This window comes from Lethenteron reissneri, chromosome 40, assembly GCF_015708825.2.
Source record: "Lethenteron reissneri isolate LAM-NWPU_2019-01 chromosome 40, ASM1570882v1, whole genome shotgun sequence".
Lineage (NCBI taxonomy): Eukaryota > Metazoa > Chordata > Hyperoartia > Petromyzontiformes > Petromyzontidae > Lethenteron > Lethenteron reissneri.
The window spans coordinates 3,248,403-3,264,054 of record NC_083818.1 but is presented as its reverse complement, the minus strand read 5'-3'; the positions used below and the strand labels follow the sequence as shown (position 1 = coordinate 3,264,054).

Genomic DNA, 15,652 nt, shown 5'->3' with positions numbered 1-15,652 from the left:
CCAAGATACATAGAGAGAGCAACCCAGGTACAGAGAGAGGTGATCGTCTCTGTGGGGTGGCCTTAAATAGACAGAGGGGGGCGGAGGCAGAGAGAGGGAGGGGGTAGGGAAAACATTTACATGTCAATGAGTACGAAGGGAGGGGAGTAAGGTAAGCAGGCTTAGAGGGAGACAGAACACACTAAATTAAATAACCTAGCAAAGTATCGAAATGTTATGTAAAACGACACAGAGAGTCGGTCAACACACAATTAACGCATTGCCTGGTCGATTACGTATTTCAAAGATTGCTAAGTTAGAATTTAAGTGTGAAAATTCCAAAGAAAGACAAAACATAAAAAAGAGGAACGGAGACACAGACAGAGCAGAACCTAAGAACGATACAAAACGAGTGTAGACAGAGAAAATTGCACTAAATATACAGGCAGAGAGAGAGAACAAGAAACCCAGAGAGAGAGAAAAAGGTAAACTTGGAACTTCCCCGTAGAAGTGGTTCAATCTTAATTTTGGAGCTTTCGTGACTGCAGGAATTATTCTTTGGTTTTTTCGGTAAAGTCACGTATAAAAATAAAATAATAAATTAAATAATAGCATACGACGTTTCGATTGCAACACAAGCAATCATCATCAGGTATAATAAAATAGCGACATAGAATATAACCAGAAAACTATCTGCTCTGTCTGTGTGTCTCCGTTCCTCTTCTTTATGTTTTGTCTTTCTTTGTAATTTTCACACTTAAATTCTAACTTAGCAATCTTTGAAATACGTAATCGACCAGGCAATGCGTTAATTGTGTGTTGACCGACTCTCTGTGTCGTTTTACATAACATTTCGATACTTTGCTAGGTTATTTAATTTAGTGTGTTCTGTCTCCCTCTAAGCCTGCTTACCTTACTCCCCTCCCTTCGTACTCATTGACATGTAAATGTTTTCCCTACCCCCTCCCTCTCTCTGCCTCCGCCCCCCTCTGTCTATTTAAGGCCACCCCACAGAGACGATCACCTCTCTCTGTACCTGGGTTGCTCTCTCTATGTATCTTGGTGATATCTGTCTGCTTATATGTCTGTCTATAGTTTTCTGGTTATATTCTATGTCGCTATTTTATTATACCTGATGATGATTGCTTGTGTTGCAATCGAAACGTCGTATGCTATTATTTAATTTATTATTTTATTTTTATACGTGACTTTACCGAAAAAACCAAAGAATAATTCCTGCAGTCACGAAAGCTCCAAAATTAAGATTGAACCACTTCTACGGGGAAGTTCTAAGTTTACCTTTTTCTCTCTCTCTGGGTTTCTTGTTCTCTCTCTCTGCCTGTATATTTAGTGTAATTTTCTCTGTCTACACTCGTTTTGTATCGTTCTTAGGTTCTGCTCTGTCTGTGTGTCTCCGTTCCTCTTTTTTATGTTTTGTCTTTCTTTGGAATTTTCACACTTAAATTCTAACTTAGCAATCTTTGAAATACGTAATCGACCAGGCAATGCGTTAATTGTGTGTTGACCGACTCTCTGTGTCGTTTTACATAACATTTCGATACTTTGCTAGGTTATTTAATTTAGTGTGTTCTGTCTCCCTCTAAGCCTGCTTACCTTACTCCCCTCCCTTCGTACTCATTGACATGTAAATGTTTTCCCTACCCCCTTCCTCTCTCTGCCTCCGCCCCCTCTGTCTATTTAAGGCCACCCCACAGAGACGATCAACTCTCTCTGTACCTGGGTTGCTCTCTCTATGTATCTTGGTGATATCTGTCTGCTTATATGTCTGTCTATAGTTTTCTGGTTATATTCTATGTCGCTATTTTATTATACCTGATGATGATTGCTTGTGTTGCAATCGAAACGTCGTATGCTATTATTTAATTTATTATTTATTTTTATACGTGACTTTACCGAAAAAACCAAAGAATGATTTGAAGACGGTTTTAATTTATTTTGCTTAGAGACAAGGATGGTGTCATTTTCAAGAGTAACTTGAGTCACCAAAACGACAAATACAAGAACATAACGTACAACAATCTCGATTGAATATATCGTGAGACAAAGCATGGAAAAGGGCACAATCATGGAATATAAACTAAAATACATTTTCTGCAACGAAAGTTAGGTTGAGATAAATTACTTTTAAAAACCATTCATCATTATCATTCGTTCAGTTACAGATACATAAAGTGTATTGAGGGTGCTTGTTGCACAGGCAATTCCCACGGGGCACCATGTGACCTCAGTGCACTGTGACATCACTGTGACGTCACCATTACATAGGCCACCATGTGACTCCAGTGCACTGTGACATCACTGTGACGTCACCATTACATAGGCCACCATGTGACTCCAGTGCACTGTGACATCACTGTGATGTCACTTCCCCCCACAAACTCAGTTGCTAATCTGGCACCGTGAGGGTCAGACGTGTTCTATCCTTGCTCTCTGGGTTTTTTGTTGCAAAATTTTCAACAAATAAAATCCAGCCATCATCATCTTGAGGACACGTTTTTGGACGCATTTTTATACTTTGCAACCACATCGCCACAATGCCGAAGGCCAAGAAAAAGGGCTTCATTAAGCGTTTCAAGAACATCTTCTGTTGCTTCCGCAGTGTTTCAGATGATGAGGTTTATGAGCCAGGCAGCTGTGTTCCGAGCTCTGCAGCAAGTCATGAGACGAGCCCAGTGTCTAGCCATGAGAAGACCGAGGTGGCAAGTCTTGAGGCGAGCCCAGTGGCTACCAATGAGATGGGCCTGGAGACAAGCCACGAGGTGGACGCAGTGGATAACCGTGAGATGAGCCTGGTAGCTAGCCAAGAAAGAATAGAGGTGGCAAGTCATGAGGCAAGCCCGGTAGAGAACCATGAGATGGACCTGGAAGCAAGCCACAAGGTGGACCCAGCAGATAATTGTGAGATTGCCGTTGAAGGTAAGCTTGTACCAAAGTGACTCTGTAACCACTAGTTTGACTTTGGAATTCCCTCTAATGGTCTCTTCTCCCAAGTTCTCATAACCTTGCTTAATCCCAAAACTTCACTGCTGGGTAATTGACGTTTTGAGCATTTGGGACTGCGTTCAGAAACAGTGGACAAAACACGTAAATGTAGTGCAACTGTAATGTCATAAGCAACACCTGTAGTAGGGATGAGTTGCAGATAAAGTGTTTGTCAGACTTTTGGACAATGTACGTTGTTATATACTTACATATAATAGGGATGGTAAAAGTGACACAAAGCCATGAGACACCATTTATGGAGGAAAATCAACGTGATATCCAGGATCCATCAATGCCCTTTGATAACCGTTCATTTAGTGGCACAATACAAATATTGGTTAAGGACCAGGTTTACGCCCTATCCATTGAATATTGCTACTCTCACCACGTTAACAGATATTGTCAAAAACAGCTCACTGTAGGGTCACCTAGAGTCGAAAAAAACATGGTTGTGAAAGGGTTAATAAAGAGCACCGCTAAAACTATGCTATCACAAGTTCTGGCTTTACCATACAACTTTCAAGCCAGTCTCCAGAGTGCCTCGAGTGTAAACAGAACATTTCCTGGATGTTTTGTGTGCAGATAACCATGAGATGGGCCTGGAAGCAAGCCACAAGGTGGACCCAGCAGACAATTGTGAGATTAGCTTCGTGGCTAGCTGTGACATGAGCCTGGAGCCTGATCAAAAGATGAGCCCAGCCACAAGCTGTGAGGCGAGCCTGGTGGCTAGCCCTGAGGCTAGCAATGAGATGAGCCTGGAGACTAACCAAGAGGAAAGTGAGATGAGAAGCCATGGGCCCAACCGGATAGCAGACAGCGGTGCAAACCGGGTGGCAGACCATGGGCCAAGCCTGGTGGTAGATCGGGAGCCGAGCCAAGCTGAAAGGGACAAAGCGAGTCCAGTGGCAAGCCATGAAGATATTCGTGCTGCTAGCAACAAGGCTGCTGAATGCAAGGGCTGCCAGACTACAAGCCACCAGGGCAGTCCAGGTTGCAGGAGTGGTCAGGCTGCTGGTCACGGGCAAGGCGAGGCAGCAAACTGCGGGTTCGGCCAGGCAGCCGGTCAAGTGAGGAGACCAAGACGCCGGGGTCGCCAAGCTGCCCGAAGGAGGGGCAGCCAGCATACCGCTCTTGGGAGCATGCCGGATCACAGACAGAAGGACGCCATTCCAGTGACAGCCTCTGACATCATCAGGCCCACCTCCCAGAAGCCGGCTGCCCCGTCTGTGCCAGATAAGATTGCCGTGGAAGGTAAGCTTGTACCAAAGTGACTCTGTAACCACTAGCTTGACTTTGAAATTCTAATGGTCTCTTCCCCCAAGTTCTCATAACCTTGCTTAATCTCAAAAAGGTGTTAACTCTTATCTACTATAACTTCACTGCTGGGTAATTAACGTTTGGGCATTTGGGGCTGCGTTCAGAAATAGTGGACAAAGACACGTCAATGTAGTGCAACTGCAATGTCATAAGCAACTCTGTAGTAGAGATGAGTTCGAGATGAAAAGTTTGCTTGTCAGATTTTTGCACAATGTACGTTGTTATATACTTATGTATAATCGGTATGGTAAAAGTGACACGAAGCCATGAGACACCATTTTTAGAGGAAAATCAACGTGATATCCAGGATCCATCAATGCCCTTCGATAACCGTTCATTTAGTGGCAAAATGAAAATATTGGACAAGGACCAGGTTTATGCCCTATCCGTTGAATGTTACCCTGACCACGTTAACAGAAATTACGTCAAAAAACAGATCACTGTAGCGTCACCGAGAGTTGAAAAATACACGGTTGTGAAAGGGTTAATAAAGAGCACCGCTAAAACAATGCTATCACAAGTCCTGGCTTTACCACGTAACTTTCGAGCCAGTCTCAAAGTGCCTTGTGTGTTAACATAAAATTTCCTGTATATTTTGTGCGCAGATAACGATGAGATGGGCCTGGAAGCAAGCCACAAGGTTGACCCAGCAGATAATTGTGAGATTAGCTTCGTGGCTAGCCGTGACATGAGCCTGGAGGCTGACCAAAAGACGAGCCCAGCCACAAGCTGTGAGGCGAGCCTGGTGGCTAGCCCTGAGGCTAGCCTCGTGGCTAACAATGAGATGAGCCTGGTGGCTAGCCAAGAGGCAAGTCAGATGAGTAGCCATGGGCCCAACCCAATAGCGGACAGCGGTGCAAACCGGGTGGCAGATCATGGGCCAAGCCCGGTGGTAGATCGGGAGCCGGGCCCAGCTGAAGGGGACAAAGCGAGTCGAGTGGCAAGCCACGGAGATATTCGTGCAGCTAGCAACAAGGCTGCTGGATGCAAGGGCTGCCAGGCTACAAGCCACCAGGGCAGTCCAGGTTGCAGAAGTGGTCAGGCTGCTGGTCACGGGCAAGGCGAGGCCGCAAATTGCGGGTTCGGCCAGGCAGCCGGTCAAGCGAGGAGACCAAGACGCCGGGGTGGCCGAGCTGCCCGAAGGAGGGGCAGCCAGCATACCGCTCTTAGGAGCATGCCGGATCACAGCCAGAAGGACGCCATTCCATCGACAGCGTCTGCCATCATCAGGCCCACCTCCCAGAAGCTAGCTGCTCCTCCTGTTCCAGATCAGATTGCCATGGAAGGTAAGCTTGTACCAAACTGACTCTTTAAACACTAGCTTGACTTTGGAATTCCCTCTAATGGTCTCTTCTCCCAAGTTCTCATAACCTTGCTTAATCCCAAAAAGGTGTTAACTCTTATCTACTATAACTTCACTGCTGGGTAATTGACGTTTGGGCATTTGCGACTGCATTCAGAAACAGTGGACAAAAACACGTCAATGTAGTGCAACTGCAATGTCATAAGCAACTCTGTAGTAGGTATGAGTTCCAGATAAAATGTCAGATTTTTGGACAATGTATGTTGTATAATCGGGATGGTAAACGTGAAACGAAGCCATGAGACAACATTTACGGAGGAAAATCAAAGTGATATCCAGGATCCATCAATGTCCTTCGATAACCATTCATTTAGTGGCAAAATGAAAATATTGGACAAGGACCAGGTTTATCCCCTACCCATTGAATATTGTTACCCTGTCCACGTTAACAGAAATTACGTCAAAAAACAGCTCACTGTAGAGTCACCTAGAGTTGAAAAAAACATGGTTGTGAAAGGGTTAATGAAGAGCACCGCTAATACAATGATATCACAAGTTCTGGCTTTACCACACAACTTTCGAGCCAGTCTCCAGAGTGCCTCGAGTGTAAACACAAAAATTCCTGGATGTTTTGTGCGCAGACAAGATCTATAATGGAGCTCCACGACTCGCGCCAGAATCGGGGGAAAACCTGAGCCTGACGTGGCAGTGGAACGCATGCGAGGGTGCTGGCCTTGACAACATGGGGAACACCTGTTTCCTCAATGCCACCCTGCAGTGCCTCACTTACACCGCACCACTGGCAAACTACCTGATCTCCAGGCACCACTCAGGAAGATGTGAGTTCCCAGAACACTTTGAAATATCAACAAGCTGAAAATAATTGTTACGCGAAGATGTCCTTGCTGTGTGCTGCACCTACAGCTGAGCTTTGATTGGTGTTGTACTGACAGCATATGCCACCTCTGCCGCACTTCACAGGTACAGATAATGGATGTTGCATGATGTGCATAATGGAGAGGCACACCATTGCAACATTCAGCTCCAAGGGCAAGGTCATCAAGCCCTTGGAAATCGTCCAAAACCTCAAACGTGAGCTCCGTTCAGTACAACACAATTGTGCACATTAAATTTAGAACCTATTCTCAATGGGTGGGGCATTGGTAAAACGTTTAGTAACCTTGCGTTCAAATCGCTTCTGACCTCCATCCATTTACCCACAGGGATCGTCAAACACCTGCAGTTTGGCAAACAGGAGGACGTGCATGAGTTCTTCTGCTACATCATAGAAGCTCTGCACCTCTCCTGCCCAATCAACCACGACAAGTAAGTAGTGCACGTCCTTGGCCACTGGTTCCCAACCTGTTACCAAAAATTGACAACAAAGTTTACAGAATATTCTTTAAATAAGCGTTTGACTGCAAGGTGACGTAGGGTTGAAACAAAAAGGAGTAACTCTCCCATGTGCGCACTTGGTAAAGATGATGCATCTGTAAGCCACCGAATGTGTGATGTCATTCATTTCCACGTGCAGGCTGGAAGAACATATGGAGAAGACCTCGGTGATTCACCAGATCTTCACAGGGCAGCTGAGATCGACAGGTGTGTGCCAGCTCCATGTGCAAAATCATTGCTGCAAGTAGCGATCACACCGAGTATGACGACGCATGCTGCACAGTGCAGATGAACTCTGCACTCTTACGCACGTACACAGCATGACATAAGCAAAACACGCAAATACAAAGATCTCCCTGAAGCCTTAACAGAATAATAAAGCAATTGCTATTAGCGAGTACCTATGTAGGCCAACAAGGCACATGATAAGGTGGTGTGGCTTGCACCATGCCAGGCCACCTTCGGTGGCTAGCACCAGTGCTGAAGTTACACAATGCACCAGACACTCATTTCAGGCTGAATCGACCTGGGAGAAGCCGAGGTTCAGATGTTGTGGCCGTGAGCGAGGATCGAACTCAGTTCGCCAGTGCGCCAACCGCTATATTTACACTCCCCGCCCAATAAAAAAAAATGCACAAGCACACAGACACAACAACCCATTTGATCAGATACAAACACAAGTATTACAACTTAACATCGACTTGCATGCGTGCACGTAATTATTTTACAGCAAAAACTTGAAATTACCACATGGCTCAGTGGGAGAGCCAGCAACTCGCCATTGTAAGCTTAAATCCAGATTGGGGGTTGACTCGCCACATCATCAATCTGGGGTCCTATTAACAGACTCCCCCTTGCCATATGAAAGAGGACATTCTACCACTTCCTCAGATTTATAGAGAGCAGATGAGCAGGAAATTACTTAGAATGTGAGTCAATATCACACGTGGTTTTATCTGAGTGGGTGATGTCTGGGGAATGATTGTGAGTTTGACTAGGGAACATATAACTTCATTGTATTTGATGCCAACCTCCTCTAATTGCACGTGTGGATGTGTGCGCGTGCGTTCACTTGTGTTCCACAGTGGAGTGCACACAGTGCTCCTGCACCTCGGACACATTCGAAAACTGCCTGGACATCAGTCTTCACATCAACGTAAGAATCGAGGAATTCTTGATTTACTTAAATGGTATCTTTACTCGTGATGAGTTTCGGATTTAATTATTTTCTCGTTTTCAAGCAACACTTTTGATCTTTTTCGGATCGTGTACATTACACAAGTAGCGTCACTCAAACACATTAAGTTTGCCGATCGACTGGAATACTGTACATCAGATGAATCTGAAAATTGGGAGCACGTCCTTAATTCCTGTCACCTAAGGACACTGCCCTCTCATGTCACACCACGGCCAGTACAACATAAGGACTCACTGTTCTAACAGCTGCAAAAGTTGTTCCCAGTGTTCTTTTCAAGCACTCATTTGCCTTCACGTCGTTCTATTTGACAGAATTCGCCAGATCTGCTGGCAGCTTTTGCAGATTTCACCAAGACAGAGACACTGGATGAATACACTTGCCAAAGGTGAGTATGGCACGACATCAATGTCACGCGAGTCTGTCTACTTTCTAACGCCAACATATTTGTACAGTTTTGCACTGGGCATCTCGGTCCTTAAACTGACGCTGCTGCTTTTTGGTGCCCAGGTGCTGTTGCAAGGTGAAGGCCACGAAGAGGATGAGCCTTCACCATCTCCCGAACGTCTTGGCCCTCTCCATCAAGAGATATGACCTGTTTGGAAACAAGATCAATCGGGTAATGTTTGGTTAATATGTTTGTTTTACATTTCTTCTAAAACGTGGCCGCATTTTCTCCAATTATCATTGCTTGTTTTTGTGCTACTTCCTTTTTGGGTAATTTCTGTGATTTCTCTCGCGTTATTTTTTTTGCCACGGTAGTAACCTAGATCACTCGTGCACATGTTTTTATTTTTTAATGGTCTCTCGAGCTCCCACTTGGTTAATCTACCTAAAATGGGCTCTATGGTAGCGAAATCTTAACTACCTCCACTAGTGTATAGGAGGTCGTGGGTTCGATCCCGATCCTAATGCCTTTATATTTGGAGTTTGCATGTTCTCCCCGTGTTCACGTGGGTTTTTCTCCGGGTCCACCAGTTACTTCTAGAGTATTTGGCTGCTATAACTATTCACGTGATAAGCCACTTCGTTGAGATATCATTTGTGGCTAGATCGATTCGGAGAAAGAGCAATATAGCTCAGTCGGCAAGCATTACCTGGTAAAGTAAAAAATATAGTAGCACAAAAATTATAATAAAGAACTCGACCCTGCATCATTCTTCTCCTCTTTCCCACCTAACACCATCTCTCTTTCTGCATCACTGCTTCCTCCTTCACCACTGCAGGATTGCCCGTACCCACAGCACCTAGGACGTGCGGCCATTCATGTCACAGCAGGAGGGACGCAGACCCTGTAGTGTACAGGTTATACTCGGTCCTTGTGCACTCTGGGAAATCCAGCACAGAGGGACATTACTACTGTTACAACAAGGTGATGTATTACATTATCACACAAACACATGCCAAACATCCGTATGCATCGATCCTTTAAATAATTCGATTCAGTGAAACAAATCTAAACCATTCCTGCTCCTTTGAGCCATGAGGTGGTGCTCATCTTCCATTTATAGTCCTGAGCCAGTGGTGAAAATTCCCCATTCCTGTGACTGAGGGAAAGCGTATGCATAGAACCACTGTTAACTTCACCAAATATGTGTAATTACTTTATTGCCCCTGGATAGATGATGGACCAAGTGAGGTCCCAACCAGGATTTTAACTTTCAAATGTAATCCAATTATTTGATGGATTATCGGTTCGATTACTCAACTTATAGGACAACACAATAATAGGTGGAATAAGAGGGTCACCTCTGTTCCTCATGTGTCATATTACGAATATATACATAGTTCAGGTGCAATTGGATAATCGTCGTAATTAATCTTCGATGTTGTTTGCATACAGATCTGCGATGGGAGATGGTTCCGGATGGACGACGACTTGGTGACGCCGGTCGACACCAGGGTGGTCATGGAGAAACAGGCATACATCCTCTTCTACGTCCGGTGAGTTACCCACGAGTTGTATTTGTGGGTATGCCCACAAGTGTGGTCAATGTGGAAGAGCAGACCAAATATCATCCAGAGTTTGTCTACTCGAGGACTTACTGCCAGCAGTGGCATGAGCAAGAAACTTCATACCCACGCCGTTATCATTATCATTTTTACCTAAGTTGGGCAGATTGCCTTCCACCTTTGCTGCTAAGGCTCGATCTCTGTTGAACTCACGGGAAGTTCACCAGGTTGCCCTTTGGGCCAATGAAACTCACGTAGCGGTCGTTCCATGTGCTGTGTGCAGGTCCCCAGAGATGAAGGCCATACCTGTGTGCAGTCAAATCAACGGCGGCCATGGGAAATGGCATAAAGAGGCAGCAGCGACGACCCTGACCCCGGAGATCAACCGTGATCACTGATGGATGATATCACACGAGGGATGTGGTCAAGTTGCTGCCCCTACCACCACCGCTGCCACCACTGCAAGGGCGATGCACACCGGGTCCTGATGAATACCGCTGACACAACACAGCCCAGAAGCGCCAGCACCACATCCACAAAGAAGATTATTACCATTGTAAATGTGTACATTTTATAATTTTGTGAATACAAAAATACGTACTTTAAAATAAAAAAGTATGAATCAAATTCCTATTCTTGGGTATGATTCTGTATGTAGTTCGTAAGGCCATGTTCAGATCTAATAGCCAAGGGACATCCATACAGCAACGTGAACTGATGAAATGACTACTGCATTATTTCTGTGTTTAATAAAGTAGTGAATTTTGATGGCTGTTTTGCCATGCAGTTCAGATACCCACTGAATCCACGAGATGTCATCACTTCAGTGGTTGCAAATTCCAAATGTGAGGGCAAAAACAGTGAATTATTTGATAAACATTTGAAATGAGTGGTGGTGTATGCATGTTGACTTTCTTTCGCACCGTATGTAGCCTAGTGTGCTAATCGCAGGTGTCGGTTATCAAGTAACACACTCATTAGGCGTATTTATCCGAAGGTGTGACTAAACATGCTACCTAACGTTGTATCAATTACAGCTCTGGCCCATGGACTAAATAGCTCGATTACAGCCGCTACATTTGAATGCATTAATTCCGCACGTAAATATACAATGACCAACAGTGTGTGGCTGCAATACCACAAGAGCTCCATGACAGAGTCTATGAAGCCAACAATCTCAATTTAATTGCCAGCTATGGGGAGCATCACTGGCTCGTAATATCTGAACCGATCCTGCTACCACCAGGCACTCACCAGCGTGATGAAGTATGGCTCAACCCCTAGGAAATGTATTTGTCGCCACACTACACTATACATTACGCCACATAGGCTACACTTTCCATCACATGGAATTTATTATACACGCTATATGCAATACCACATAAACCACACACAGTACACAATATACACTGTACAACACACTTCATACCATACTTGACACTTCACACTACACTAGATATGACACAGACTGTACTATCCACGTTATTGCACACTATACACCACACTTACGGACACTACACGATAAACCACAAACTACAGACACTACACTATACACAACACTACACTGTATACCACACTGCACGACACACTCCACATACAATACTCACTTTACACCACGCCCCAGTACATTACAACCCAGACACAAAATGTAAACCTAAAACAATACCGTAAAGGACGACCCCTGTGGAGACTAAGCGATGAATGAGTTCACGTGCAAGAGATGGACGAACGGTGGGAGCGATGGACCGTGAGCGAGGGCGACTGGTGGACGATGCCTTCATCCAGCAGTGGAGAGACAATGGCAGGAGCCGACTGCAACACGCGGCGGCACTCTCCCTCTGAGTTTTGTGAATCTACAGAGGCACAGAAATCACAGAGACGGTTGCTTACAGCCACATTCCCCGAAACCCATGAGACGCGCCGGAAAGTAAGACGCACAAATCTGGTGACAAGGAAAAGATCCTCCGTGTAGCCTGTAACAGACTGTTGCGGCAAGTGCTGTTAGAGCGAGAAAGCAGCACCTATGAAAGCCGGCAGGGCACACGAGGGGACGGGTGGTCAACAATCACGTGTTTACTGCACACCGCACCGGGAACTCATTTGAGGCCGAGTCGACCTAGGGGAGGCCCACAACCGGTTAAGATAATCGTCACCTGCTGTTGGTGGTCGTGAGCGGGAATCGAACAATCCATGTCATCTCCAGCGCGTGAACTGATCTCATCGCTCCATCTCCGCGCTGGATTTCCTCTCCGCGGGCGCGTTCACACCCTTTGGGTGTCTCTCCGTCGTTAGTCTCGACCACTGGTCGTCGTCTCTTCTCGTGACGAGTGTGGCTGGCTTCACTGGCGAGGGGAGCGGTGGTGCAGTGGTTAACGTACTGTGTTATGAACTGAGCAACCGGAGTTTGATTTATGGCCACGGTTAACAGTGGAAAGTAATACCAGAACCGATCCTGCCCACTCCTCCTTCTCCCCCCCCACCCTGCTCACCTTCACCAACACTGAACAGCGTGGGGGAAGTATGGTCAACCATCGCCAACATGGCGTGGGGAGGCCTTCATCCAGCAGGGGACTGACACAGGCGCTGTAAACTAGACATTATATTTATTTAGTTATTGCAGTACTCGCAGACTGTATACATAGTAACTGAGCCAATGCCCTTTCAGAGTCTACAAAGGCGATACGCATAATGATATTTGATATGATAATCAGTCCTTTCTCGAAGAATGTAGAGAAACATTTTGTAAATAAACCCAGCTTGTCCACGAAGTTGTTGTACTCCAACTCATCAATTCTTCTGTTCTCATGATCTTCAATTTCTATCCGTGTGATGAGGCCAGTGGGCCTGTCGTTCTTAAAATAAGTTTGTTTTTACATACCAACGTTGAAGAAAGCAGTGGGCAGGGAACTTTTTCCTTACTGAAGACCGCATAGGAGTTTTTGCGGGCCAATACAAAGAACCCGACATGAACTTAACAGACTATTGGGGCAAGTGCTGTTCCCGAGCACCTATGAAGAAGACAAAGACGGCACATGAGGGGGTGGGTGGCCAAAACTACCCCCGACCCCCTCTGTGTCTCCCCAGTGCTGATATTCGCTCCCCGCACCGGGTCACACATTCGAAGGCTGAGTCGACCTAGGAGACGCCCAGCACCGCTTCAAATATCCGCCACTGTGATTGGTGGCGAGTAATTATATAAATTAATACAGCAGTCACTTTTAATAAAATAAACGTTTAACAAGTTACTTTCTGATCTGGTTTAATGTATTAAACGTAATGGTATATTATACAATTATTGTAAAATTGTTAAACCATTACAGTATTATGCTTTAAGCCTTAAGACAAATAATTAATGAATTGCCTCAAAACTTTCATTACAGCATATTTCACTATCATATTTGCTTGTAACTATAACATGCAAATAATTTTTTTTTATTGTGTAAGCTACAGAACTATGTTATTGTGAGTATTTAAATATCCATATCACATATTTAACATGCTTTTATACACTTAACAGCTATAAATGCTGTATTTCAATAATAATTTTAATACAGAATTTTCACCCATCATATCCACTTTTGATTCTAGTCATACTTACAAGCTTAGAGAAGAACCTCAACTATATAACTGTTACTATGAATGTTGACATTTGCAACTTAAATCTGTAATGTTCAAGATTTACCTCAGAATGCTACATTTGTGTTAAATCCTTAACCAAATAACTCTACCCGTACAAGCGCTAACCGCATCCCACCAGCACTCACCTCGAAGCACAACACATGTAATCAACCCAGCGGCCTTTATTTCACGTACCTGCTGCACGCACAAAGTGACACTTTAACTGCGGCCCTTTCCACTGCGGAGACGGAGCCATGGAACGAGTTGACGACGAGCAGCAAGAGACGGACGCACGGTGGGAGCGATGGACCGTGAGCGGCGAGAGCGGTGGAAGATGCCTTCATCCAGCAGTGGAGAGAAGACAACGGCAGAAGCAGCCGACTGCGAGGCGCGACACTGTCGCTGTTGAGCGACGCGTCTCTCGTTCCTCGTCTCTCGTCTCTGCAGACACACGGAGGGCGCGCGGCCTTCCCGCGTGCCTACACAGACCCCCCCCCGGGCCACGTGGTGACACTAATATTTGAGGTAAACATCAATTTGTGACGGGAATCGACAGCGATTCGACGAGTGGCAACTCTCCCTGCACTTGTACTGACTGTGATAAAAAGTAGAGTAACTTTCATAGCGGCACCAATCATTGTCACGATCGCTCCTATCCAAGCCTGTCCGTGTCTCCTGTCTCTCTACAAGATGGCGATTCCCGCCAATCTACGTCACGGTCACACTGTCCCTTACCAAGATGGCTGCTCCTATTTCCCTGAGAGTGGCGGCCCCTTGCACTGCCCTATCCAAGATGGCAGGTCCTATCAAATCTCAGGGGCCTTGTTTTCCCTTATGAAGATGGTTGTTTGTGCCTCTTCACTGGGGCTTCTCGGGCTCAGCTAGCCCTTTACATTACCCTTACCAAGATGGCCGTTCCCACTAAATATCGTAAAAAGGCCGTAGGTACCGTTTTGTGCAGTGAAACACAATCATCGTGAAATGAAGAAATTGAGAGGCTACATGATATAGGGAGGTGGCACCACAACGGGGAACTGCAGAGATGAGACTCCCGACTCGTGCTGCTGAATGTGAACGTTAACAGCACCACTGAGTGGACGGAGCCCCGCCCCTACAGCTCGTGGCTGTGACGTGCGGCGTGATCTGCGGGCAGCCACGAGGCTGTCGGTTGGACCAATTAAACAAATTAATGAGACAATAGACAAACTGGGGTCAGATGTCAGTGGGAGTTCTGTTAAGCCTGGAGTGGAGAGGGTGAGGCTGGGTAGTCAAATGTAGACGTGACACCAGTGCTGCGGGGATTATTACATTAATGAAACGATTTGAAGACGATCTTAATTTAGGAGCTTTCGTGACTGCAGGAATTATTCTTTGGTTTTTTCGGTAAAGTCACGTATAAAAATAAAATAATAAATTAAATAATAGCATACGACGTTTCGATTGCAACACAAGCAATCATCATCAGGTATAATAAAATAGCGACATAGAATATAACCAGAAAACTATAGACAGACATATAAGCAGACAGATATCACCAAGATACATAGAGAGAGCAACCCAGGTACAGAGAGAGGTGATCGTCTCTGTGGGGTGGCCTTAAATAGACAGAGGGGGGCGGAGGCAGAGAGAGGGATGGGGTAGGGAAAACATTTACATGTCAATGAGTACGAAGGGAGGGGAGTAAGGTAAGCAGGCTTAGAGGGAGACAGAACACACTAAATTAAATAACCTAGCAAAGTATCGAAATGTTATGTAAAACGACACAGAGAGTCGGTCAACACACAATTAACGCATTGCCTGGTCGATTACGTATTTCAAAGATTGCTAAGTTAGAATTTAAGTGTGAAAATTCCAAAGAAAGACAAAACATAAAAAAGAGGAACGGAGAC

General features: G+C 45.3%; 2 protein-coding genes and 1 long non-coding RNA gene across 3 annotated transcripts; 2 read left to right on the top strand and 1 right to left on the bottom strand.

The window, feature by feature from the left end:
* Positions 1-5,450: 5,450 nt before the first annotated feature.
* On the top strand, positions 5,451-6,547 carry LOC133352454 (putative ubiquitin carboxyl-terminal hydrolase 17-like protein 23). Its single transcript, XM_061568111.1, has 2 exons — positions 5,451-5,585; positions 6,244-6,547. Exons 1-2 carry the CDS (start codon positions 5,474-5,476, stop codon positions 6,477-6,479), a joined length of 348 nt encoding a protein of 115 aa, XP_061424095.1. The 5' UTR covers positions 5,451-5,473; the 3' UTR covers positions 6,480-6,547.
* A 53-nt stretch (positions 6,548-6,600) lies between these two features.
* On the top strand, positions 6,601-8,826 carry LOC133352359 (ubiquitin carboxyl-terminal hydrolase 36-like). The gene is made up of 6 exons (XM_061567954.1): positions 6,601-6,694; positions 6,826-6,928; positions 7,137-7,204; positions 8,083-8,153; positions 8,507-8,580; positions 8,703-8,826. The coding sequence occupies exons 1-6, from the start codon at positions 6,604-6,606 to the stop codon at positions 8,824-8,826; spliced, it is 531 nt and encodes a 176-aa protein (XP_061423938.1). The 5' UTR covers positions 6,601-6,603.
* A 1,645-nt stretch (positions 8,827-10,471) lies between these two features.
* Positions 10,472-14,591, bottom strand: LOC133352461 (uncharacterized). The gene is made up of 3 exons (XR_009756266.1): positions 13,959-14,591; positions 12,299-12,487; positions 10,472-11,998 (listed from the first exon to the last, which is right to left on the bottom strand). It is a non-coding gene; the product is annotated as an uncharacterized LOC133352461 (long non-coding RNA).
* Between the last annotated feature and the right edge of the window lie 1,061 nt (positions 14,592-15,652).

Bases quoted from the DNA above. Each gene is read 5' to 3' on its own strand.
- LOC133352454 (XM_061568111.1), top strand. From the start codon at position 5,474: ATGCCGGATCACAGCCAGAAGGACGCCATTCCATCGACAGCGTCTGCC. The intron at 5,586-6,243 runs GTAAGCTTGTAC...TTTTGTGCGCAG, and splicing joins AGATCAGATTGCCATGGAAG to ACAAGATCTATAATGGAGCT.
- LOC133352359 (XM_061567954.1), top strand. From the start codon at position 6,604: ATGATGTGCATAATGGAGAGGCACACCATTGCAACATTCAGCTCCAAG. The intron at 6,695-6,825 runs GTGAGCTCCGTT...ATTTACCCACAG, and splicing joins AATCGTCCAAAACCTCAAAC to GGATCGTCAAACACCTGCAG. The intron at 8,581-8,702 runs GTGAGTATGGCA...TTTGGTGCCCAG, and splicing joins GATGAATACACTTGCCAAAG to GTGCTGTTGCAAGGTGAAGG.